The following is a 26,833-nucleotide window of genomic DNA, read 5'->3' as shown; positions in this document are numbered from 1 at the left end:
TGAAGTAAACTATATTATGTCCATTGTTGTTGTCATTAGTGTGAACGGTCTGCACCGTCGCAAGGCGGTGGTCCGCGACTGGTTCAGTAACGGCGAGGCGGCGCCGCTGAAGTAAACTATATTATGTCCATTGTTGTTGTCATTAGTGTGAACGGTCTGCACCGTCGCAAGGCGGTGGTCCGCGACTGGTTCAGTAACGGCGAGGCGGCGCCGCTGAAGTAAACTATATTATGTCCATTGTTGTTGTCATTAGTGTGAACGGTCTGCACCGTCGCAAGGCGGTGGTCCGCGACTGGTTCAGTAACGGCGAGGCGGCGCCGCTGAAGTAAACTATATTATGTCCATTGTTGTTGTCATTAGTGTGAACGGTCTGCACCGTCGCAAGGCGGTGGTCCGCGACTGGTTCAGTAACGGCGAGGCGGCGCCGCTGAAGTAAACTATATTATGTCCATTGTTGTTGTCATTAGTGTGAACGGTCTGCACCGTCGCAAGGCGGTGGTCCGCGACTGGTTCAGTAACGGCGAGGCGGCGCCGCTGAAGTAAACTATATTATGTCCATTGTTGTTGTCATTAGTGTGAACGGTCTGCACCGTCGCAAGGCGGTGGTCCGCGACTGGTTCAGTAACGGCGAGGCGGCGCCGCTGAAGTAAACTATATTATGTCCATTGTTGTTGTCATTAGTGTGAACGGTCTGCACCGTCGCAAGGCGGTGGTCCGCGACTGGTTCAGTAACGGCGAGGCGGCGCCGCTGAAGTAAACTATATTATGTCCATTGTTGTTGTCATTAGTGTGAACGGTCTGCACCGTCGCAAGGCGGTGGTCCGCGACTGGTTCAGTAACGGCGAGGCGGCGCCGCTGAAGTAAACTATATTATGTCCATTGTTGTTGTCATTAGTGTGAACGGTCTGCACCGTCGCAAGGCGGTGGTCCGCGACTGGTTCAGTAACGGCGAGGCGGCGCCGCTGAAGGGCCGCATCGAGATGACGCAGCAGTCCGAGTATGACGTCACCAACGTGCTCGTCACGCTCGACGGACTCCAAGACGTCACCGACTACAAGATACACGTGGTATGTAGCGGGAACTGTTGCATGCAACGTTACATTCTTACTAACTGGCTACTTACATTGACTTTTAGCTAGTTACGAAACTTGAGCCCAGTTGATACATATTTTACAGTACATATTATATATGTCCAGTATAGAGAAAAATCTATTTACGCAGTCAAAAAAGTTCTAATCATTTAATAATTAGATATTTCAATTGCTAAGTTGTTTTGATGATCGTGTTCAGAGAGCTTTCAGTTGAAATTTCAAGAGGGATTTTGTGGCCAGTAAGATAATTATTTTTATATCCAGAATGATTGTATCAAAGTGTATAATGTATGAATGTCATCGTGGCTGCAGGTGCCGGTGGAGCGCGACCTGGAGTTCCCGTGCGAGAAGACGACGCTGTACGACACCTTCAACCCCTTCCACGTCAACAGGACGCTCAGCCCGCCGCCCACTAAAGGTACTGTACACTGTACGACACCTTCAACCCGTTCCACGTCAACAGGACGCTCAGCCCGCCGCCCACTAAAGGTACTGTACACTGTACGACACCTTCAACCCCTTCCACGTCAACAGGACGCTCAGCCCGCCGCCCACTAAAGGTACTGTACACTGTACGACACCTTCAACCCCTTCCACGTCAACAGGACGCTCAGCCCGCCGCCCACTAAAGGTACTGTACACTGTACGACACCTTCAACCCCTTCCACGTCAACAGGACGCTCAGCCCGCCGCCCACTAAAGGTACTGTACACTGTACGACACCTTCAACCCGTTCCACGTCAACAGGACGCTCAGCCCGCCGCCCACTAAAGGTACTGTACACTGTACGACACCTTCAACCCCTTCCACGTCAACAGGACGCTCAGCCCGCCGCCCACTAAAGGTACTGTACACTGTACGACACCTTCAACCCCTTCCACGTCAACAGGACGCTCAGCCCGCCGCCCACTAAAGGTACTGTACACTGTACGACACCTTCAACCCGTTCCACGTCAACAGGACGCTCAGCCCGCCGCCCACTAAAGGTACTGTACACTGTACGACACCTTCAACCCCTTCCACGTCAACAGGACGCTCAGCCCGCCGCCCACTAAAGGTACTGTACACTGTACGACACCTTCAACCCCTTCCACGTCAACAGGACGCTCAGCCCGCCGCCCACTAAAGGTACTGTACACTGTACGACACCTTCAACCCCTTCCACGTCAACAGGACGCTCAGCCCGCCGCCCACTAAAGGTACTGTACACTGTACGACACCTTCAACCCCTTCCACGTCAACAGGACGCTCAGCCCGCCGCCCACTAAAGGTACTGTACACTGTACGACACCTTCAACCCCTTCCACGTCAACAGGACGCTCAGCCCGCCGCCCACTAAAGGTACTGTACACTGTACGACACCTTCAACCCGTTCCACGTCAACAGGACGCTCAGCCCGCCGCCCACTAAAGGTACTGTACACTGTACGACACCTTCAACCCCTTCCACGTCAACAGGACGCTCAGCCCGCCGCCCACTAAAGGTACTGTACACTGTACGACACCTTCAACCCCTTCCACGTCAACAGGACGCTCAGCCCGCCGCCCACTAAAGGTACTGTACACTGTACGACACCTTCAACCCCTTCCACGTCAACAGGACGCTCAGCCCGCCGCCCACTAAAGGTACTGTACACTGTACGACACCTTCAACCCCTTCCACGTCAACAGGACGCTCAGCCCGCCGCCCACTAAAGGTACTGTACACTGTACGACACCTTCAACCCCTTCCACGTCAACAGGACGCTCAGCCCGCCGCCCACTAAAGGTACTGTACACTGTACGACACCTTCAACCCCTTCCACGTCAACAGGACGCTCAGCCCGCCGCCCACTAAAGGTACTGTACACTGTACGACACCTTCAACCCCTTCCACGTCAACAGGACGCTCAGCCCGCCGCCCACTAAAGGTACTGTACACTGTACGACACCTTCAACCCGTTCCACGTCAACAGGACGCTCAGCCCGCCGCCCACTAAAGGTACTGTACACTGTACGACACCTTCAACCCCTTCCACGTCAACAGGACGCTCAGCCCGCCGCCCACTAAAGGTACTGTACACTGTACGACACCTTCAACCCGTTCCACGTCAACAGGACGCTCAGCCCGCCGCCCACTAAAGGTACTGTACACTGTACGACACCTTCAACCCCTTCCACGTCAACAGGACGCTCAGCCCGCCGCCCACTAAAGGTACTGTACACTGTACGACACCTTCAACCCCTTCCACGTCAACAGGACGCTCAGCCCGCCGCCCACTAAAGGTACTGTACACTGTACGACACCTTCAACCCCTTCCACGTCAACAGGACGCTCAGCCCGCCGCCCACTAAAGGTACTGTACACTGTACGACACCTTCAACCCCTTCCACGTCAACAGGACGCTCAGCCCGCCGCCCACTAAAGGTACTGTACACTGTACGACACCTTCAACCCCTTCCACGTCAACAGGACGCTCAGCCCGCCGCCCACTAAAGGTACTGTACACTGTACGACACCTTCAACCCCTTCCACGTCAACAGGACGCTCAGCCCGCCGCCCACTAAAGGTACTGTACACTGTACGACACCTTCAACCCCTTCCACGTCAACAGGACGCTCAGCCCGCCGCCCACTAAAGGTACTGTACACTGTACGACACCTTCAACCCCTTCCACGTCAACAGGACGCTCAGCCCGCCGCCCACTAAAGGTACTGTACACTGTACGACACCTTCAACCCCTTCCACGTCAACAGGACGCTCAGCCCGCCGCCCACTAAAGGTACTGTACACTGTACGACACCTTCAACCCCTTCCACGTCAACAGGACGCTCAGCCCGCCGCCCACTAAAGGTACTGTACACTGTACGACACCTTCAACCCCTTCCACGTCAACAGGACGCTCAGCCCGCCGCCCACTAAAGGTACTGTACACTGTACGACACCTTCAACCCCTTCCACGTCAACAGGACGCTCAGCCCGCCGCCCACTAAAGGTACTGTACACTGTACGACACCTTCAACCCCTTCCACGTCAACAGGACGCTCAGCCCGCCGCCCACTAAAGGTACTGTACACTGTACGACACCTTCAACCCGTTCCACGTCAACAGGACGCTCAGCCCGCCGCCCACTAAAGGTACTGTACACTGTACGACACCTTCAACCCGTTCCACGTCAACAGGACGCTCAGCCCGCCGCCCACTAAAGGTACTGTACACTGTACGACACCTTCAACCCGTTCCACGTCAACAGGACGCTCAGCCCGCCGCCCACTAAAGGTACTGTACACTGTACGACACCTTCAACCCGTTCCACGTCAACAGGACGCTCAGCCCGCCGCCCACTAAAGGTACTGTACACTGTACGACACCTTCAACCCGTTCCACGTCAACAGGACGCTCAGCCCGCCGCCCACTAAAGGTACTGTACACTGTACGACACCTTCAACCCGTTCCACGTCAACAGGACGCTCAGCCCGCCGCCCACTAAAGGTACTGTACACTGTACGACACCTTCAACCCGTTCCACGTCAACAGGACGCTCAGCCCGCCGCCCACTAAAGGTACTGTACACTGTACGACACCTTCAACCCCTTCCACGTCAACAGGACGCTCAGCCCGCCGCCCACTAAAGGTACTGTACACTGTACGACACCTTCAACCCCTTCCACGTCAACAGGACGCTCAGCCCGCCGCCCACTAAAGGTACTGTACACTGTACGACACCTTCAACCCCTTCCACGTCAACAGGACGCTCAGCCCGCCGCCCACTAAAGGTACTGTACACTGTACGACACCTTCAACCCGTTCCACGTCAACAGGACGCTCAGCCCGCCGCCCACTAAAGGTACTGTACACTGTACGACACCTTCAACCCCTTCCACGTCAACAGGACGCTCAGCCCGCCGCCCACTAAAGGTACTGTACACTGTACGACACCTTCAACCCTTCCACGTCAACAGGACGCTCAGCCCGCCGCCCACTAAAGGTACTGCAACGTCACGCCTTTTACCCCCATGTAATAGAGGGTGACTCTATTGTCATATACTGGGCACAATTCCAGACTTCGTGTTACTACTGAGAAATTTTGGAAAAACTGAAAATAGCCTAGCAATACTTTGCCTAACCCGGAAAATATGTGACCCCCTGTCCGGCAGTCGTACTTACGACCACTCGACCAATGAGGCAGGTCCTGACAAAATGTTTGTAATAGGGATGATGACTGGGTCAAAAATAAATGATTACAATTTTTTAATACAATAAAATATTCAAAAATAATCACACTCTCATTCATACATTTTATGAATTACTTAATGTTCGATTTTTTTTAGCTAAATTTCTAGTAATAAGTCTGCTATTTGACGTCAAAAACTTATGACGTCATAATAGAGAGATTTTTGACGTTTCGAAAAATGTATTGAATTTGATTAGTAGGAAACTAGCCTTTTACATCATGAATACTTGTTGGTGTTACAGGTACGGCGGACCAGTACGAGCTGGGCGACCTGGGCGCCAAGTACGGGCTGGTGGAGTCGCAGTCGCTGACCACGGCCTTCAACGAGACGCAGCTGTCGCTGTTCGGGCCCTACAGCGTGCTGGGCCGCTCCGTCGTGCTGCATAAGAAGGTAACCAGGTTCACCAGGTCTTATATACCAAATACTTGCAAGTTGGACCTTTAGCAAATACCGTATAAGAATAATAAAATCCTGTATCGTTTTTGAAGATATTTTCTTGTTCAAATAGTATAAAAGACGGACTGTAACACACACAACGTCACGCCTTTTATCCCCTAAGGAGTAGGCAGGAGTGCTCATTACGGCACGTAATGCCAATATACAATATTCACCCACTTTTCACCATTTGTGTTATAAGTCCCATGTAATAGGAGGTGAGTCTATTGCCATATACTGGACATAATTCCAGACTCCGTGCTAGCGCGAGGTGAAAATCCGAAAAAAAACCAGTAATGTTTTGCCCGACTCGGGTATCGAACACGAGACCCATTGTTCGGCAGTCACTTGTGCGACCACTCGACCAAAGAGACAGGCAGACAGTAATGTCTTAGTCTATTATAATAATATGTACCTTCTCTCTTAGTCTATTACATGAAACCATTTTTGTCAGCAGAAGAACCGTCGCTGGGCGTGTTCGTCCATAGAGCGCGGCTACAGTCCGTCGGAGGCCCGCGAGCTGCGCGCCATCGCGTCCTTCCACCACCCGGGGGGCTTCGCCACCGGCTACATCCGCTTCACGCAGCTCATACACAACGACGGCAGCGCCAGCGACACCGTCATCGAGGTCAAACTCAGGCATCCCGGCGTGCGGGACACCAACGTGGTGAGGATCTAGTGACTGTAGACCATTCTGCTTATTGCTCTCTATGTCGGTTTTACAGCTAATATTTCAAAAGTATCTAGATTAATTAATATTTTGCCTTATTCTATGTATAAAGGAATATCATTGACCAGTATTGACGGTATGATCGGCCGGCTTAAATAAATCAACCAATTAAAGCGCCGAACGCACTTTCATTCCGATTACTTTACACATATAGCAAATTCATACTAGGGGTACAGACTTCGAGAACAGCTACATAGGGCCCAAATTATACTCTAAGGACGTCTGCAGTCTTAACTAGAAGTCATCAGGTCATTGTGTAACGTGCTATCGGTTGCAGACCCTGAACCACAACTGGGCCATCTTCGTGAACCCGGTGGGGGTGGACGCGGCCGTGAAGGTGACCAACACGCGCTGCGTGGCCGGCGGGTACCGCTGGAACCCCTACTTCACGCAGCTCGCTGACCCACTCAATGTGAGTATAACCTGATGTTTATTATTAAGTTAAATAGTTATTTTTATGAAGAAGGGAAGCTGAACCTTCGTGTAGTCATGACTGCCTCGTTGGTCGTGTGGTCGCAAGTGCGACTGCCGAACAAGGGGTCTCGGGTTCGATTTCCGGGTCGGGTAAAGAATTACTTACTGGGTATTTCAAAATTTTGAAAATTTCCCGATGGTAGCACGGATTCTGGAATTGTGTCCAGTATATGGCAATAGGCTCACCCCCTATTACATGGTTGTTATATATATATGTCCTGCTAATACTAATGATTTGCTTGGTTTCCAGCACGACCTGTACAACCAGGAGTGCGGGCCGGACAACCCGCTGCGCTGCGACGTCGGGGACCTCACCAACCGGCTCGGGCCCATCAGTGAGTCTTATACTTCTCTACATATTCTTAGAAGGATAGAAAATACGTTTATTTAGCACAGACAAGGGACTACAAATGTTTAAAGTTATGAAGAAAATAAAAAAAAGTTAATACAAGAAATTAAATTATTTGCGCCTCACTGACGGCCGCGCCAAATAGGTACAGTTCAGCAAATGCGCCAGACAGCAAGGTAGTGTCTGACGCTGGTTTTCAACTGCACCTTCTTACGATATTATTGTACAATAACGTATTTATTTAGGTTCGAAACTGTTTACTTAGTGATTGCACTTACCAAAAGGCAATCGAATAGAAATAAAAAAGGAAGATTCATCATCTTCATCATCATCCTATCAGTCACAAAACGTCCACATCCGTTGCTGCACATAGGTCCCAATGACTTCCAAATAGGCCGGTTGGAAGCGACCAAGAAACATACTTTGATCAAACATTTACTTAAGATCTTCAAGTGAATTTGATGTGTACGTGTTTGCATGTGTGCGTACCTGCACCATACTGTATTTGTTGTGTCACTAAGACAGTAATAAACTAGTGACCAAACGCAACGGTGGTTTTGTGGCGACACATTGACAAGTAACAGTGACAGATGACAGAAGTCGTACATAGACTATCAACGAGCAAATCAACGGATGACGTCATAAATATCCTGCATCGCACATATGGAGTTTACATGCGAAATAACACGGATAGAAAATCCCAACGAACAACAGTTGGGCAGAAAGCCCGCCAGGCACGCCTCGCCTGGTCGGAGGATCCTCCTTTTCTTAGGGAACTTTACTCTCTGTTCCCTAAAGTTTTATTAAGTAGCCGACAGTTCAGAATTGCCCCTCTGCTTCCAGACATAGGCAGCAAGCGTCAGATGTTCATGGACAGCAACTTCCCGCTGGAGGGGACGGTGAGCGCGGTGGGGCGCTCCATCGTGATCTTCGGGCCGGAGCGCAGCCCCGAGCGGTTCGCCTGCGCCAACATCGAGCCCGACAAGGACATCATCAAGTACGTCAACATCATGAAGCCGCCGCGGTTCGTGCTGTGAGTATCTCGCCAGTATCGTCTACTAGTCATACTGTATATTGGGGTTATAACCGGAAACTTTTAATTTTTTGCCCATCAAATCTGGGGACTGCAGATTTTCTTAGGAATAAAATAAGGCAGATGAAATGTAATGAATGTAGAAAATAATGTAATACATACTTTTCACTAGTTATGTTAATTAGTCCGCGTAAGCGTGTTTTTCTATGAGAGATGTGCTATGTAGCTAAGCGACGAAGATGTAATAGCTGAGCTTTGTAACCGTTTCCACGGATACTCCGCAATATAGCTGTATGAGGAAAGTAGCCATGACGCAGAGTGAGGGGGACTGGGATACCGTCTCCTCCTTCTGTGATTGCAGTCATGCTAGCTAGAGACACTCCGGGCGTAGGAGATCGCGCGACGATCTCCAGCCACCATAAGTGCAGGGCTGCGGACGGCGAGCAAGGGTAGCTCACCGCCCGACTAGAACCAGACCCGCGCGCGCCTCAAAGAGCCATCAGACCACCACAGATGGGGCCCAGTAGGGCTGATGCCTGATCCGGAGCTGCGGACTGCCTAGCGGGTTTACCGGGGATCAATATCGGGGTTATGTATGAGTGAACTTCAGCCTAGTAGATGATTTATAAAACGTCGGTAATTGTCTTGCAGCGGCATGTTCCTGGAGGAGATGCGTCGCGTGATGGGCGTGCCCCCGTGGATGATGTCGCTGGACGCGCGGCGCACGCGCACGCTGCACGGCGGCGCCTGCATACAGCTACTGCTGCACTTCACCGGACCACACGCCAACAGGCTCGAGCTGGACTTCACCAGGTTAGCCACGCTGCACACACTACTCTCTCTCTCTCTCACATACACATTAGGTACAGCTAGTATTTGTCAGATGGAACTTGTTGCTGTTGGTCTGATCAATAGATTCAAAATTTTAGATTTTGAATGATGTTCTTATCTTTTACACTTTTAACACATACACACATCACAATAATAATTTCAGACTGATTACCATTTTTTAGTTATCAAGAAACCATAAAATATGATTATTAATCTGCACTCTACAAATACGCAGAACAAACTTACAAAAAATCTGTATCTCTACTAATTTTTTAAATTCTGTACCACATTGTAATTTTCTCCTGTGTCATGGATATGTTTACAAACATACAAGTTTACATACACTAGACACCTAGATAGAAAACAACAATTTGTTAATTACGCAAAAAATGTCTTCGTACAGAAATCAAACCCGCTACACGTTGCACAACCGCCAGTCCACACTACACGAATTACACAAATTTTTTCTCAATTAATGAATGTGATGTTAAACCCCATCATATGTACAGATTGCTGGCGTCGGGTCGTCTGGACTCGCCCACCATCTTCATCCCCGGGTACGTGAACACCAAGCGGAAGAAGACCATCTCCTACCGCCAGTGCGGCACCACCGACCCCAACGACAGGAAGAGTAAGTCTACACTCTTATTGCATACAGTGATACTAGAGTCAACGTGGTAGGCACCAATTTTCAGTGTTTCAAGTGAATGTGTCGATTTACTTTTTTCGCAAACCGAATAACGAATAAGTTATTCTGTTTATCATTGCTCGTCGTTGCTCGTCGTGTATGAAATATAAAAAAAGCAATTCAGTCCAGTAGTTCAGGAGTCATGTATATGCGTACATACCTACATTCCTATGATTATTATCTTACATATGAAAGGATTTAATTTTTCATATTATTTGGTGCAGAGATTAGGAACCAAAGATATTTTAATAAACGATTTTTTTAACAAAAAGTAAGTCTGAACTGGTACGACCTTCAAGAAAAGAGTACGCACCTATGACTCCTCCGGTGTTGCGGGTATCCATGGGTGGCATTGATCACTTACCATCAAGTGACAAGTCTGCTCGTTTGCCCCCTATTCCATAAAATAACGCAATAACTTTTCACAATTAAATTTGAACCTCCGAACAAAATCACAGCGTACGTCCGTCTGGCTGTGGTCGGAAACTCGGGATTTAATTGAACCTGCCTCCCCCGGCAGACATGTACCACCACCCTATGCACTACATTATGTACCTGGAGCCTGCACATACTACTGTTTACCTGCCGTACCGTCACGGGATGAATCATCCATTACGACATTTCGACAATTTGCCGGTCACTGTATTACCAGTTCTATCAGTTATCAATTTCGACATAATATTGTACTGTAAAATTACTGGAACGAAAAGACTTTCATCATCATCAGCCGAGAGACGTCCACTGCTGAACAAAGGCCTCCCCCTTGGTCCTCCACGTAGAACGACAAGCCGCCACCTGCATCCACTGGCTCCCCGCCACTCTGACGATGTCGTCGGTCCACCTAGTGGGAGGTCTGCCCACGCTGCGTCTTCCGGTCCGCGGTCGCCACTCAGTCACCTTCCTGGCCCAGCGGCCATCAGTCCTCCGAGCGACGTGGCCTGCCCATTGCCACTTCAGCCTGCATATTTTGAGAGCTATGTCTGTAACTCTTGTTCTTTGGCGAATTTCCATATTTCGGATTTTGTCGCGCAAAGATACTCCGAGCATAGCTCTCTCCATCGCGCGCTGGGCGACTCTGAGCCTTTCTAAAAGGCCAGCAGTTAGGGACCATGTCTCGGTACCGTACGTCATCACTGGCAACACACACTGGTTGTACATCCTGGTCTTCAGACACTGCGGGATTTTTGACGAGAAGACTTCATGCAACTTCCCAAATGCTGCCCATCCGAGTTGGATTCTTCGGGCGACCTCTTTCTCGAAGTTGGACCTACCTAGCTGGATGATCTGACCCAGGTATGTGTAGTGGTCTACAACTTCGAGTATATCGTTCCCAACGACAACCGGTATAGGTGCAACATGGACATTTGACATGATTTTCGTCTTGTCCATGTTCATTTTAAGGCCCACCTGTTGGGAAACGGTATTGAGGTCGCTGAGCATGGTGTTCAGCTCTTCCAGCGACTCTGCCATTACGACTATGTCATCGGCGAAACGGAGATGAGTGATGTATTCGCCATTAATGTTGATGCCGCGTCCGCTCCAGTCCAAGAGCTTAAAAACGTCCTCCAGTGCGTTCGTGAACAGTTTCGGAGATATAACGTCTCCCTGTCTCACGCCCTTCCGCAACTGGATTGGCCTCGTAGTCTCTTCCTGGAGTCGGATGCGCATGGTGGCGTTGTTATACAAACACTTCAAAACCTCGATGTATCTATAGTCGATGTGGCACCGCTGGAGAGACTGCAGCACCGCCCAGGTTTCGATTGAATCGAAGGCTTTCTCATAGTCCACAAACGCCAAGCATAGTGGCAAGTTATACTCCTCGGTCTTCTGTATAATCTGCCGCAGCGTATGAATGTGGTCTATGGTACTGAAACCTTTTCGGAATCCGGCTTGTTCGGGAGGCTGGAAGTCATCAAGCCTGCGTTCGAGACGGTTCGTGATGACCCTCGAAAACAGCTTATACACATGGCTCAGAAGTGAGATAGGTCTGTAGTTCTTTAGCAGACAGTTGTCGCCTTTTTTAAAGAACAGAACCACCACACTCCGTTGCCATGCTACCGGCGTGGTTCCCTCGAGTATGACGGAATTGAATAGCTTCTGGAGGACTAAAAGTATCGGTTTTCCACCCGCTCGCAGAAGTTCCGACGTGATTCCGTCATCGCCCGGCGCCTTGTTGTTTTTAAGCTGTTTGAGAGCCATCCTAATCTCGTACAGGCTGATGTCTGGGATATCCTCAGTGTAGTGCCGCGTCAGTTTAGCTCTTGGGTCCCGAGCTGTACCGACGATGGGTTGCCGTGTTGAGGTGTATAACTGTCCGTAAAACCTCTCGAGCTCTCCGAGGATCTCGGACTTCGACGAGATGACGCTGCCATCCTCGGTCTTCAGCCTCGTCATTTGGCTTTGCCCAACAGACGAATTCTTTGCGAAGACTTTTGAGCCCTTGTTTCGCTCAATTAAGTCTCTGACTCTTGCGGCGTTATAGGCCCGCAGGTCACGTCGCATGTATTTCGAGATTCGTCTATTGAGCTTGCCGTATTCAGACATATCGTCTGAAGACTGCAGCCTCATCTCGCTACGATCCTTAAGAAGTTTTAAGGTTCCGTCGGAGAGCTTTTGGGGCCTGTTTCGGCGGGGGTCTTGAAGAAGTCTGACCCCACTGCTCGGACAGTTTCCACCAACCCATTATTTATCTCGTCCACGTTTCCACAATCAGCTAGACACTGGAAGCGATTTTGCAGTTGGAGTTGGAACTGCTCGGGGTTTTGGATCTGGGCACGTCCAGGGCGGAGCGTGGACTTCACCAGGCGTGACCGCTCTAGTTTTACATTGATGTTCAGTGTGCCCCTGACAATACGGTGATCGCTACCGGTTTTCACCTTCGCTATCACAGAGACATCACTGAATATACGTCTTTCGGTCGCCATGATGAAGTCGATCTCATTTTTGGTAGAACCATCAGGGCTTATCCATGTCCACTTCTTGGCCGGTCGCTTCTGGAAGAAGGAGTTCATCAAATAGAGTCTCTCCCTCTCCATAAAGTCGACCAGCCGCTGGCCCCGATGGTTTCGCTGCCCATATCCAAATGGCCCTATTTTCAACTCATCGCTATTCCGTGTGCCCACCTTTGCATTGAAATCCCCCATCACAACGGTGAAGTGTGTTTCGGAGGAGTGTATGGCTTTTGAAATTTCCTCATACAGAGCCTCTACTTCGTCGTCACAATGTGTCGAGGTCGGCGCATATACCTGTATGACCTTCAGCGAATACCGGTTAGATATTCTGAGTATAAGGTACGCTACCCTGTTCGACACACTGTCGACCTCACACACGTTGTTGACGAGAGACTTGCGGACGAGAAATCCGACACCACCCTGGGATTTACGGTCTCCTTCCCGGAAGAAGAGCAAGTTGCCGGAATCTAGGATTATCGTATCCTGACCCTCTCTTCGGATTTCAGATAGTCCCAAGATGTCCCACCGCATTTTGCTCAATTCTTCCTCCAGCTCGACAATCTTCTCATCAGTCCGCAGTGTGCGGATGTTGTGCGTTGCCAGGGCCAAAGTTCGTCGGGGGTGGTAGCGCTTTCTCTGCCGGGGATTCTTAGCACCCCCTGCTCCGCCGTTACCTGATCCGCTACCTAGATCAGGAATAGCGGAGCTGCCGGGGACTGGGGGCCGTGTAATTTTGTTGTCGCTCATAGTGAAAGGGGGGGGTTGCCATAATCCCCACGCTTGGCAGGCGGCTTGGGGATCGCAGTTAGGTCACCGATAAATTTGAGAATGCTGCTGCCCATTCCTCGGTGGCTGGTCGCAGTTTTAGGACGTACCCGGGTCCATTTATGAAAAGACTTTATGATACCTATATCTGTATTTATATATTATGTCTATATTTAGAAGTAAACATACTCGGTGAAGAGGGAGACCCCTCTTCATCGAATGATTTACGCGCCTTCCGAATAAAACGTCGGGCGACAGAGTCTCAGTAGGTCAAGGACACGGAGAGTCATTCAGTAACGTAGAGGAGGTCAAGTTATTGTTGGCAGCTCATCGATCCAAGCGTTACTATTTACGGAAACAAGGAAATATGTAGATGATATAACGTCACGTCGAATCAATATCGACAATGAATAAATAAGTAATGGTACAATTTGAAGTCTATTCTATTTAATATTGAGAATAATTTAATTAAAAACCACAGTTTACTATTAATTGAGAAAAGCTCTACTAGTTTCGAGTCACAGAGGGACTCTTGAGCAGCGTGCGCAGACACGATACCGTTGCGCAGCTTACTTCGTCGTAACGTCATCGCGTCTTAATTTAGTATGTCTCACTACAGTATTAAAAACCGAAAAAACCCCAAAATTTACTTAATTGGCACGATTCTACCAATAATTAATTGTAGATTTGTGGTAGTAGAGGGGAATGGACTGATGGTAAATAATGAATGTAAACTATCCATTACACTGGCGGTGAGTAGTGCTCAGCAATTTGGTTCCAAGTTCTTTAGTAACTAGTACTTATACTCGTCACGCGACGAGGCGCGGGTTTTACCAAATTGTATACAACTGTCCACTACAGACTAATGAAATATTTAAGGCGTACAATGATTCACGTGGTTTTATCAACGAGGTACGTTTCAGCTCGTTAAACGTGTGTTTAGGGAAGTTCCTAGCACGCCTAATGTTCTTGTTTACATCTTTTCTTTGTAGAATTTTTATCTATATGAGTTTCAAGTGAATTTCAAGTCTTCCAGAGATACCGACTAGATGATAGTATGATATAACATTAATAAGATTAAGAATAAAAGTCACATGTAACAAGGACTATGCTCTCGAACTTGGTTACGTTTCCAAATGTTGTCTGAGGTCAGGGTTGTAAAGACCGACCAATACCATAGTTTGCAGCATCCCAACAGCTCAGCACAAGGCAATAGTCAAACTGACCAGTCGACCACACCCAGCCTCCCCGGTCCCTGCAACAGTGTCGCTACATTGTCGACCACAGACACATGCAGCTGTGTGCATCGCTTTGTGTACGGTGGCACCACCGCGGGACGCATGCGCGGCGCCGCCGCTGGATCAATAACCTTAGGTATCCTGTGGGTCTAGCACATAGCGCTGTTCTCAGTGACGGACTAATAACGTGGGACCCGGAAGTTATTGTTTTGGGAAGCGCTCAATCTTAAACAGGATGTATCTGGAAGTATTTTTTATAGGTTAAGCTTGTAAACGATCAGACGTAACATCTGATGGTAAGCAATTGACGTCGCGCATGGACACCCGAGGAATAACAAAGGAGTGCGTTGTCAGCTTTTTGGTGTTAGGGATTTGAGGATTGGGAATTCGGAGATTAAAGAGGGGGTAATTGGTCTGGTAACCTCAATTACACAGCGAAACACAACGTAAGCGTTATTTCACGCCGATTTTCTGTGGTATCACTCCGGTCGAGCCGGCCCGTTAGTGCCAAAGCATACTCTCGCACACTCAAATATAAATACCGTATGTTGGATCGTTCTTTCTCGAACATCTTGTAAGCACTCTAACGCAGACACAAGTTTGGCTCTTTAACGCGGGGCCCGTAGCAAATGCTACCCTTGTTCCGTGGTTACTCCGGCGCTGTCCGTCTGGCTGAGTACCTATGTGCCTATGTACCTATGTACTGGAAGCTTTATACCGGCCGGTCGATGCAGCGACTGCAGCGGGCCCCGGAACATTCACTCGCGGTGCGGATTTATTGAGGAGATTGAATTTTGATAAATGAAATTTTTATTTGGAAAATGTTTGCAATGTTTATGATAGAGTTGGTTCTAACCAATTGAAATACTCTGGGTTGGTTCAATAAACGGTGCTTTACAATTAGACTGTTATTTAAAATTTGCTCTGATTTATGGTTTAACCCTACTAAAAATATAGTTCGCACTAAACGTAACTGACAATACATTAAAATTTGCCCGGATCAACTGTCTACCTATATTCTTAAAAAAATATTCACTCTCCTCGTAACTAATAACATCATTTCAATTGAAAAGCTTATCTCAAATGAGGAGCAAAAAGTTTAAGTATTTTCGTTTTCTTATGACAAGTAGTGCAAGTAGTAGTATTATGATGGGGTAAACAACACGAATTACCTCACTAGTAGTTACACCATAACAAACAACAACAGCACCTATTCAACAGGCTCGTTACTAGAGAGCTGGCGACTCGCCAATGTTCCCCCGATCCTTACCCGGCTGAGGCAGATTGCTAATAAATCGTACAAGCGTGCCTTACCTACCACAATGGGAGTAACTTCTCACTGTTTGGTAACATGCTATATTTGTTTGTTACACTCCGACATTACCAATTCTTGTGTTCAGTCTGTCAATAGCAGGGCTTCCCAACCGTTTCCTGGTCAAGAGCCACTTTTATAATTTTTGTTAAGTTTTTTAAATCTCTATTTTATATTTAGGGCTTTTTCCAAGGAAATAACTATAGTCCCATTATAAGATACAAAATTCAGTACATTCTACAATGAAGTTGCTAAACAATTAACAGGTTGCCATTAAACTTAAAAATAAAATAATTAATTGATACAGAGATCTAGCCTCAGATGATAATGGTGACGCTAAAATACTATGACAAAAAAACCCGATACCTCTTAGATTCAGTAGGTACGCCAACCCTCATACAAAATGTTTTGCACGTCCCCTACAAGGCCACACACAGCACAGTGGGTGATTCCCCTTTGTGCATCGTAAATCTGAAACTATTAAGAGGTTCGTTAAGTTACGGACCAATATTACTATTACTTTTTTCTCTCACACAAATTTTCTCATTCACTCATAGAAACTAACTTTTGGAATTATTAAAACCAGTTGCTACTCTCAGTTGTCTCCTTGATTTAGCTTTAATTTCAGCTTTCACCGTGATATTTAGTGTTGTGTCTTTCTTCTTAATTTCGTTTAACCGATCTTTGCGTTTGCGGAGCACAGTTTTGAACCACTAGTCAATAGGTACACGCGTACGACGTGCGCCGCCTATAAATTGAATTCTATTGTTGACAATGAAAAGTGTTGTTGAAAACGAGAAGAAATGGGGGTCTACTCTAATTCAACGAAAAACGAAGTTTCGGACGAAACTTCGCAGATTGTATACTACAATTCTATTGCGAACTTTCGTGAACAAAAATGAAGGAATGAAATGAAGATAAATAAATAACTTTTGATATGAAATTAAAAATAAAACGTTATTTCAAGTAATTCTATTAGTAAATCAATAAAACCTACGGCCGAAAATTAAACGAAACTTCGGATTCGAGAACCGGAGTAGGCTCCCTGTTTCACACGAAGGGGGCACATTATTTCATGATGCTATTTATATAGAGTTATAATAAAATTGTAATAGATCATTTTATTTTTTGTATTGATCGTATGTTGCGGTGCTCGAGGCACTCCGGTTGTATCGTGAGATAGAGTTCCATCTATATGTATATTACCATAATACGTTAGTGTAGGAGAGCCATGCTTCAGCACGAATGGGCCGGCTCGACCGGAGTGATACCAAGGCCTCACCGAAAACCGACGTGAAACAACGCTTGCGTTGTGTTTCGTTGGGTGAGTGAGGTTACCGGAGGCCCAACTACCCCCTTCCCAATCTTCCCCAAATTAAAAAAAACAAAACAACCCTTAAATTCCTAACTCCCAAAAAGCTGGCAACGCACTTGCAACGTCTCTGGTGTTTCGTTAACGTTATATACCTGTATGTATACAAACCAATTATTACAAAATTCAAAGTATCAGTCGATGTACCAGCTTCTTATAAATTTTATTTACATTCTGAAGAATTAAACATTTAAAGACAGGCTGAATAAATAATAATCAAAAACATTCTGTTATATTGTTTTTTGATGGTATCTCATTTCTTATTATAGATTGATTTATTCCATTAAACAATAAAATGCAACTGCATCAATAACTTTGTAATCCTATACATTTATATAGGTGTACAAAGTTATTGATACGATGAAATTGTAACTGCATCAATAACTTTGTAATCCCATACATTTATACAGGATTACAAAGTTCTTGATGCAGATGATTTTATCTAAAAAACTGGACCGAATTTACGAAATATTTGATTTTTTCCCTGATGAAGGCACTAAATACTAATTGTATGCAACATTTGAAGCTTCTAAGTCTGTTAGAAGTGCCTTATAATGATCTGTCAGTTAGTCAGTCAGTGACAAAAATTCGAAGATAAAAATAATTAGGTTAGGTTACGTTTAATTTATCATGACTGCACGGTTAGTGCGGTGGCTGGGCAACTGGCTGCCGCGCAACGGGTAGCGGGTTCGATCCCGCACGGAGCAACTCTTTGTGTGATCCACAAATTGTTGTTTCGGGTCTGGGTGTCATGTGCATGTGAACTTGTATGTTTGTAAACGCACACACGACACGGGAGAAAATCCTAATGTGAGGCAACGTTTTGTTTAAAAAAAAAATTAGGTTAGGTTACGTTCATTTATAAAATGACCTTTGAAATGTTTTAGTATTTGTGCTAAGGTATTAACGGAACTATTGCAATTACAGAGAACTCCTACTTCTTCTCGTCGAACCCATCGTCAGCGACAGTGACGTCACCGTCCCATGCACTGCTATTGCTGTGGTGTGTAGCGCTCAGGTTACTGCGGGCCTAGCCTGGGCTGACCTAGCGTGGGCCGGCCTGGCCTGGCGTGGCCTGGCCTAGCGTGGCCTGGCGTGGACTGGCCTGGATTGGCCTAGCGTGGTCTGGCGTGGCCCAGTGTGGCTCTATTTGTGGAAGACTCAACGATACCAAACTGTACATAGTATTTAATTATACAATATACATTCCTTGTTACAAATGCCTTTGTTTTACTGTTACTTTTACCTTTACCCTATAGTAAGTATCAACATTAAGTAATGTTCACTGCACGGTTGGCGCGTGGTGGCAGCGTGTAGCGGGCTCGAATCCCGCACGAAGCAACTCTTTGTGTGATCCACAAATTGTTGTTTCGGTGTCATGTGTATGTGAACTTGTGTGTTTGTAACCGCATCCACCACATAGAAGAAAATGAGTGTGGGGCAAGGTATTAAAAAAAAATAGATTATTTTGCATTACAAATTATTTGATGCCAAGCTTACAAGTATTCAAATAGAAGATTGTGATCTGCCACTCAACTCATTCATGATATTAATAAATCTGTTTTTTTCCGCTGCTATTGTGTTTACTACATGGAACAGAAAAACATAACGCAGTGACCCAACTTACACAAATATATAATACTCTTTCAAAAAATTAAAAGTACCTTTAACCGACGAGCATGCATGAAAAGACTGATGACTGTTGATGAAGCGAAAGCGAAAGATGTGTAAGAACTAAGAACCGTGGCAATTGGCGTTCCATTGTCTCTGTCTACCCCCATGGGAGACAGGCGTGAGGTTATGTATGTATGTATGTATGTATGTTTCAACACATATGATGTGCGAATCTATTTAGCCGCGTTCGTGGTTAAAAGGCAAGAAATCGTTACAAATGTGTCCAAGGGGTACAATCCAAGACGGTTATGCAACTGTCTAGCCCAGTCTAGCCGAGCGGCCATCAATAATTCAGTGTTACACGTTGCAAGCCTCGCTTCGCATCGACACACAAAGTGCATTACCTAGTATCAAATATTCAAAGTTCCATCGGTAAAGGGGCTTACATTAAATATTAGCTGAAGTGATGTGTCGTGTGTAACATATCGCGGGTTCGATTCCCATATGATACGGGTCTAGTTAATGTTTTTTTTTTTTTTTGTGGCGCCACATTATGAATTTTTCTTCTTATCACATCCAGACCCGAATTAACAATTTGGGGTTCATACAAAGAATTGTTCCGTCCGGAAATCAAACCCACAACACATTGCACAGCAGTCGGTTACTCAGCCACTGCCCCATTCGTGCTGTTCAATGTTGAGTGTATCTTATTGTCTTTGTATGTTTTACATGGACTTATACAGCCCCGAATGTTTTATACTGAACATTACAGATATACCAAATAATAAATAACACCATTATAACCTGCAATAGATACAGATAGTGAGATAATTAATGAAAATTCGTCGCAAACCGACGTCGCTACAAAGTCACATCACACGGACATTTTCAGTCTCCCCCTCGATGCTTCTCGAAGCTTCGACGGACAAATTAATTAGACAGTACATACGGTACATAGGTAGTCTAGGTGGGTGCAGGAACCCCTAGGTACACTGTGCAGACCGCCACTTACATAAGTGTGGCGCGGCGGGGCGCATGCGCGAGGGTGGGTCGCGCAGATCGATGCGGGGTACTAGTAGTCGAGCGCGCCGGGCTCGGCCCCGCAGACATGGCCCGCGCCTAGTCCGAGCAACATGCGTCGCACCGGGACGCTCCTCCTGCTCTTCCTATGTTCAGTCCAAGCCAACTTGGAAGGCCCCTTCCTATTCTTCGGACCAAAATCCTTGGACAAATACAAAAGACCAGCTCTGAAGTACTTGGACCAAGATGAGCTGATGCGGATATACGGAGAGCAGGCGGCGATAGTGGTGTTCAACAACCAGGACTCGGTGCCGCTGTCCAGCGGGTACTTCCCGCGGCTGCGCAAGATGCTGGAGCGGCAGAGCACGCTGGTGCTGCCGCAGGACTTCCTCGACGTGCACCCCGACTACATCAGCAACGAGACGCAGGTGGGCTTCTCTCTTACATCACTGTATCTTCATTTCATTAGTTTTAAGTTAGGAATAAGCCTCAAGAGGAGCCTTCTGCAGATTGTGAGTGCTGTGGGTACGGGAACCATCTTAACACGCATGACTGTCATTGGTTTTCTTCAGCAAGATGAGTATGTTTATACAACGTAAAGTAAAGGTACACAACGTAGAGGAGAAAAGCCCATGTACTGTATAATAAGTCGTACTGTATGTAATTTAATTTATTCTAAGTTCATGTTATGACCATAGAACGAAGAACTGCGGTTCTTTTTTCTACGGTTATGACTTAGGTGTAAGTTCAGTAGATAAGTTGCATGTTTGGTTGTAAGGTAGGGGTAGGGCCTCCAATATGACAAAGAGGTTCATATTGGGGCGTTCCGAGGCCAACGACCACTTTACAAGCCGTCGGGGGGTAGGGTCAGTGTGGGCCGGGGCGGTGAGGCGACTCCAGCTGTAAATACTATTGAGATATACCGGTCCCTCGCTGGACAAGTTCCACAAACGCTCGTCCAATAGAACAGAACAGTCACTCTATGATATTGTGTAAGTTTAAGCGCAGACTGTCATTCTCTTCGACCAGCGTTTTGTTACTTGTCGAGTGGGACTACTTGCTACTGTTTGTAAAGTTCTGTAAACAAATATATCTCAGTAATATAGTGAGGTACGTTCGAGTCGCTCCGTCCCATGCTGCCTCGTTACCCCGGGGTCGGTAAGGTGGTCGTTGGTTACGGGACGCCCAGTATCGCCCACAGGTGCTGACGCTGCAAGGTCCGTGGTCGGAGCGCGACGCCCAGATGACGGAGACATTCGCAAGGTTACAAGATATATATGGAGCTGGGCGCGTGCTTGGGATTCTAGGTGTGTATGCTAATTTCAACTTTATTTCTACAAGTGTGGAGTTGAAAATGTATTGACAATTTTATTGAGAATTCAAGTCAGTATTTATCTGTCCTTTCATATACCTACTAAAGCTTGATTGTAAACTCTCCAGGTAACTCAGTGTCACAAAGTCAGTCAGCTGATTACATTGACGGAGAGCCGTGGGCCCGGGTTCGACGCCAGGCGCAGAACGACACGACATCGTCAACTACTTCCCCCGATGATGAGAGACCTTCGAAAGTGATGCAGAAATTTGCACTCTACAACGCTACAGGTAAAGTTTAAATTATAAGATTGTTTTAGGATTCTAGGTCGAGTGAGTGAGTAGTCCCAATTGTTACGAGTACTACTAACCGACGGATCTCGGGGTTCGATACCCGAGTTTGTTTATTGTCGCTCTTATATGGGGCATATTTATCTTACCTACAGGAAATAGAGATTATATGAATGAATATTGTTTAATTTCCAGGTCTGCCAGGCAAGAGTGCTCTCCTGTATTCGTCGGGATGGCCGGAGCTGCGGCGCACGAACGGCAGCACGATCCGGCTGAGCACTCCGGTCGGACAGCCCACCATCAAGCCCACCCGCCTGTATACCATCATGGTCGTGCGGTTCGTCGACGGGGACAGCAGGGATAAGGTAAGGTTGGGGAACTACTTCATTGCCATACTTAATCTTATTTCTTGGTTCTAGTGTCAAAACCTTAGAACATTTAATAATGAACTCCTAAAAGGGTAATCTTGAAAGTAACCTAATAATATACTGAGCCAATAGTCACTTGCTTCTTTTATAACCCACTTATGTACATTAAAACTATGATTTCCAGATAACTCTCGAGTTCAGCTTCAAGCAGTCAGCTGGCTGGTGGACAGCAGTGGGCGTGGAGGTGAAGTTCGGCTTGGAGACGATGGGTATCAGCCTGAAGGCACCAGCGCCGCCTGACGCGCCCTCTGCTGTACTGGGCCGCTCCTACCATTGCTCGCTGCCACTCGTCTACTCGTCGGAAGAAGCTACACTCACACTCCCTGATGTACAGGTAATGGTCGAAGAATACAACATAGTGTGGCGTGACGTCACGTAACGAAATATATTATACTATGTTTAATGGTTACAGATGCAGATGTTCATGGACAGTACCGAGAAGTTCTCCGATGCCTTCGACTGCATCGGGTTTACTACTGTACCCATCTGGTAAGCTATAGTCATCACTGAATGCTGTACGATTGCCCGCACTGATATTTCTGTAACTAACGTAATGTTGTTGTCCTCAGGTCTGGTATAATGGTCTCGTTCATCATGCTGATCGGGCTCGGCATCTCCATATCCATGATCCTCGACATCAAGACCATGGACCGCTTCGAGAACAACCGCAGCAAGCAGCTCACCATCACCGTCAGCGAATAATTCATGACTCTGTGCATCGTTCAGTCTATAACCACACCTACCTTTACTTAGAGTATCGTATCTTAGTCATTCTTGTTACCTTCCATAGTGCGTGGGTCAGTTCTGTATAAAGATGTCCTATCTGTGATCCGACACACGCGCTGTAGAAGTTTATTTTACTTAGGTTTAATATGTATGGAACATCCATAAATCGCGGCAGCAGATATATCGTTATGTGTGGTCGCGATTTATAAGCACTGTCGTACGATGGATGCGGCGGTGGCTTAACTTTACAAACAACATAATCACTCTTTGAAGAGCTTCCTTTGGGCCAATATGGTCCATCCCTGATTGGCCCGCCCCCCCAGTCACGCGGAGCGCGGCGCGCCCGCGGCGGGCCTCGCTCCACGTGATGCTCACATCTTTCCATGCTGGTCTGGGAAGGAAAGAAAAACATAGAAGGGCCAGCTGCTTCTCGTCCCGCGCAAGTCGTAAGAGGCGACTGAGGGATCATGGCGGGCGGCGCGCGGCGCGGGGCCCAGCACCCCCCGCGTGCGGCGCCGCCTCCGTCTGCGCCAGGAGTTGCTAGCAACGCCCCAGCAGTGCGCCTGTTGGAGCGTTGCTCATAGAGTATTTTTGTACAAAAATAGTTTTAACATCGCATCATAAAGCCGGGAAAACGCTTAGCTAATTTAGTTTTAATCTGTCTCTGTTCCTGTCCTCTTGTCTTTCCTTAGGTTAAGTGTTAAGATATTGTTAAGGTAGTAATAACGAACATGTGTGGAAAGCATAGGTAAGAATGCCATTGATACGTATAGTTGTAAGTTGTAAAAATTAATATTAAGGATATTGTCACTTGGAACGACGGTATCTTTAATGTAATCTTGCAAATATATTGTGAATATAATTGCATATCAAATGTTACTATGACTTTTATTTCTACTGAATACTAAAACCCTGTAAACCTTCATATAGTAATAAAATTGGGTTCCGGTTCCGGTGTAGTAAACAACAGACGTTCCGACAATCACTCGTAATAAAATCTCGTTAAAAAGTGTTTCAACAGGTTATAACAGTGTCTATAACAGTTATAAACAAACATTTATCTGCGAAATAGTGTGTTAACTGAACAATTCACTTACTATCTATCATCTAAATAACTAAACATTGCTGTGAAAATATTCATAACATAACCTCAAAATATTATTGAGTGCAAACCAGAGACAATACTGTCAAGTGTCAGTGCGACCAACTTTACAAACTGAATTAGACAGATAGAGTGTTGCCTTATAAAGAAATAAGATTCCACCATTAAATAATTTCGCCATATATATTGCGCGCGAAATTTGAAATACCAAAAATAAGAAATGGAAGACCAGATGCAATTTCTACTGGCGAAAATTCAAGAGCAAATGGACAGGCAAACAATATCTATTACGAAGGCTGTTACTCAAAATATTTCACAGCAATTGGATGAAAGGTTCAAAATGCTAGAGGAACAGAACCAGAATCTTCAAGAAGAAGTTACGGAACTAAAAGAAAAAATCAAAGGATTAGAGATAGAAAAGAAAAGGAACAATTTATTATTTTTTGGGATAAAAGAGGGCAGCGAAGAAGGAAAAAATTTAGTAATATTCATGAAAGAAAAAATCAACATCCACTTGTCATTGGATATCCAGGAATATGAAATTGATAAAGCCCATAGGATCGGACAAAAAACAAACAATGGACTCAGACCTATACTTATCTCCTTCACCTCCAACTGGAGACGAAACCTAATCCTGAAAAACAAGAAGAAACTCCCGGAAGGAATATACATAAAAGAGGACTTTACGAAAGAAACGTTAGAAATAAGAAAATCTCTGCAGCCTAAACTCGAAGAAGAGAGGAAAAAAGGCAATATTGCCTACCTACGAGGTGATAAACTTATAACTAAGAAACCAACAGATATACAAAAAAGCGAGAAGAGAAAGAGAGACTCATCCTACTCGCCTAATCAGAATCAACAACCCCCCTCAGCGGGTCACAAGAAAATTGCCGCAAAGAATGCATTCGAGTTTATGACCCGTCCTCGAAGCAGCTCACTCAAGGAAAAGATTAATAACTAGCAACCAAAGCCTGCTCCCAAGCCGACTGGTCATCGTGGGAGTGTAAGACCAAAACCCTCTAAATTCCAACATAATACCACACCAAAAATTAAACAAAAACAAAAGCCACAGCAACTGAAAATATGCACATATAACGTGAGGTCGTTGTCTACAAAAGAACGATTGTTAGAACTAACCTACGCTCTCAAGAACATAAATTTTGATATAATAGGCCTGGGAGAAGTAAGAAGAATGGGCTGCAATATAGAAGAACATCAAGAATACATATTATGGTACTTTGGTGAAACAGCCGGGCTGTACGGAGTAGGTTTTTTAGTCAAGAAAATTTACAAGAAAAACATCGTAAGCTTTACGGGCATATCAGAAAGAGTGGCAGTCCTGAAACTAAAATTTGAGCATGAACTCTTAACTCTTGTGCAGGCCTATGCACCTACCGAACAAGCATCCGAAGAGGAGATTGATCAATTTTACAACGATATAAGGAAGACACAAGAGATTCAAGACCGAAATTTGATTGTTATGGGAGATTTCAATGCTAGGGTAGGACAACCAAAAAAATATGAAAAAATTATACTGGGAAAATTTGGATACGGAAAAAGAAATGAGAGAGGTAACAAACTTGTACAATATGCCTGCGAACAAAAATTGAGCATAATGAACACCTATTTTAAAAAGAACGCAGATCGCAGATGGACCTGGATATCTCCAGACCAAAAAACAAAAAACGAAATTGACTTCATCATGTGCAACAAACCAAAGCAAATAACTAATATAGAAGTACTAAATAATGTGCCATTCCCATCAGACCACAGACTACTAAGATCATCCTTTAGCTTGAAGTCACCAAAGAAAAGCAGGAAAATTTACAGCTCATTAACTAGAATACCTAAAACTGACGATGAAAAATCATTGTATTTAGCAAGCATCCACGAAAACCTAGAGACACAATTCTGCGTACCACCTGAGGAAAATAATGTGCAAAATTACTATGACAAAATGGAATATGCAATTACGAGTAGCCTAAAAATAAAATATAATAATTCAAAAGTTGAGACACAAATCTTGAGCAGAACAACAAAAGACCTAATGGATAAACGCACTAAGCTAATGCATACCAAACACAAAACCAAAGAAATGAAAGAGGAGCTAAAGAATCTATTCAAGATGTGCAGCAAGGCCATAAGAAATGATTACAATAAATACAAAAGAGAAGTTGTAGAAAGGAATTTAAATAAATATAGAAGCTCCAAAAGAGCTTACAAAGAATTAACGACACACAGAAACTGGATAGGAAAACTCAAAAAAGAATCGGGAGAAACGAAAACAAGGCAAGACGTAATCAACCATGCCACCGAATTTTACAAGGAGTTGTATAAAAAATATTCGGCAACAAATGAGACAGAAGATAGTCACATAGATTTTGAAGAGGAAGAAGAAACAGTAAAACCTATTGAGGAGTGTGAAGTTCTTGAACATCTCAAAAAACTCAAAACAGAGAAGAGCCCAGGTCCGGACAACATCACTAACGAAATTTTAAAAATTGGGGCACCCCTTTTGCTCTTACATCTAACACAAGTTTTTAACTTATGCCTAAAAACAGAAAAGGTCCCTAAACAATGGTGTAACTCTGATATAGTTTTGATATATAAAAAAGGAGACCCATTAGACATTGGTAACTATAGACCAATTAGTTTATTGCCGAGCATTTATAAACTTTTCTCAACAATACTATTGAGCAGAATCACACCAATCATAGACGCCTCACAACCAATCGAACAAGCAGGTTTCCGCTCAGGGTTCTCAACAATAGATCACATCCACACCTTAGAACAAGTATTGGAAAAACATAAAGAATTCAATCAACCTCTCTATGTGGCTTATGTAGACTACGCAAAGG

The 26,833-nt window shown here is 45.8% G+C and overlaps 1 protein-coding gene across 2 annotated transcripts in view; it reads left to right on the top strand.

Annotated features, from left to right (window-relative positions):
- The window catches only part of LOC118270440 (uncharacterized), a 34,921-nt gene extending 11,169 nt beyond the window's left edge, over window positions 1-23,752 (top strand). The window contains exons 8-23 of one of the 2 annotated variants that reach the window (XM_050697847.1): window positions 896-1,067; window positions 1,404-1,509; window positions 5,547-5,695; window positions 6,195-6,407; window positions 6,748-6,882; window positions 7,195-7,279; window positions 8,137-8,326; window positions 8,978-9,139; window positions 9,667-9,788; window positions 20,280-20,545; window positions 21,319-21,424; window positions 21,558-21,719; window positions 21,915-22,084; window positions 22,272-22,481; window positions 22,560-22,636; window positions 22,717-23,752. In XM_050697847.1, the coding sequence (XP_050553804.1) occupies window positions 896-1,067; window positions 1,404-1,509; window positions 5,547-5,695; window positions 6,195-6,407; window positions 6,748-6,882; window positions 7,195-7,279; window positions 8,137-8,326; window positions 8,978-9,139; window positions 9,667-9,788; window positions 20,280-20,545; window positions 21,319-21,424; window positions 21,558-21,719; window positions 21,915-22,084; window positions 22,272-22,481; window positions 22,560-22,636; window positions 22,717-22,849 (2,458 nt within the window). In that variant the 3' untranslated portion in view covers window positions 22,850-23,752. Of the gene's footprint in view, window positions 1-895; window positions 1,068-1,403; window positions 1,510-5,546; window positions 5,696-6,194; window positions 6,408-6,747; window positions 6,883-7,194; window positions 7,280-8,136; window positions 8,327-8,977; window positions 9,140-9,666; window positions 9,789-18,410; window positions 18,704-20,279; window positions 20,546-21,318; window positions 21,425-21,557; window positions 21,720-21,914; window positions 22,085-22,271; window positions 22,482-22,559; window positions 22,637-22,716 lie in introns of those variants that run through there. The other variant, XM_050697846.1, reaches the window with a different exon arrangement.
- The last annotated feature ends 3,081 nt before the right edge of the window (window positions 23,753-26,833 follow it).

This window comes from Spodoptera frugiperda, chromosome 13 (genome assembly GCF_023101765.2).
Source record: "Spodoptera frugiperda isolate SF20-4 chromosome 13, AGI-APGP_CSIRO_Sfru_2.0, whole genome shotgun sequence".
Taxonomy (NCBI): domain Eukaryota; kingdom Metazoa; phylum Arthropoda; class Insecta; order Lepidoptera; family Noctuidae; genus Spodoptera; species Spodoptera frugiperda.
This window is presented reverse-complemented; position numbering and strand designations above follow the sequence as displayed.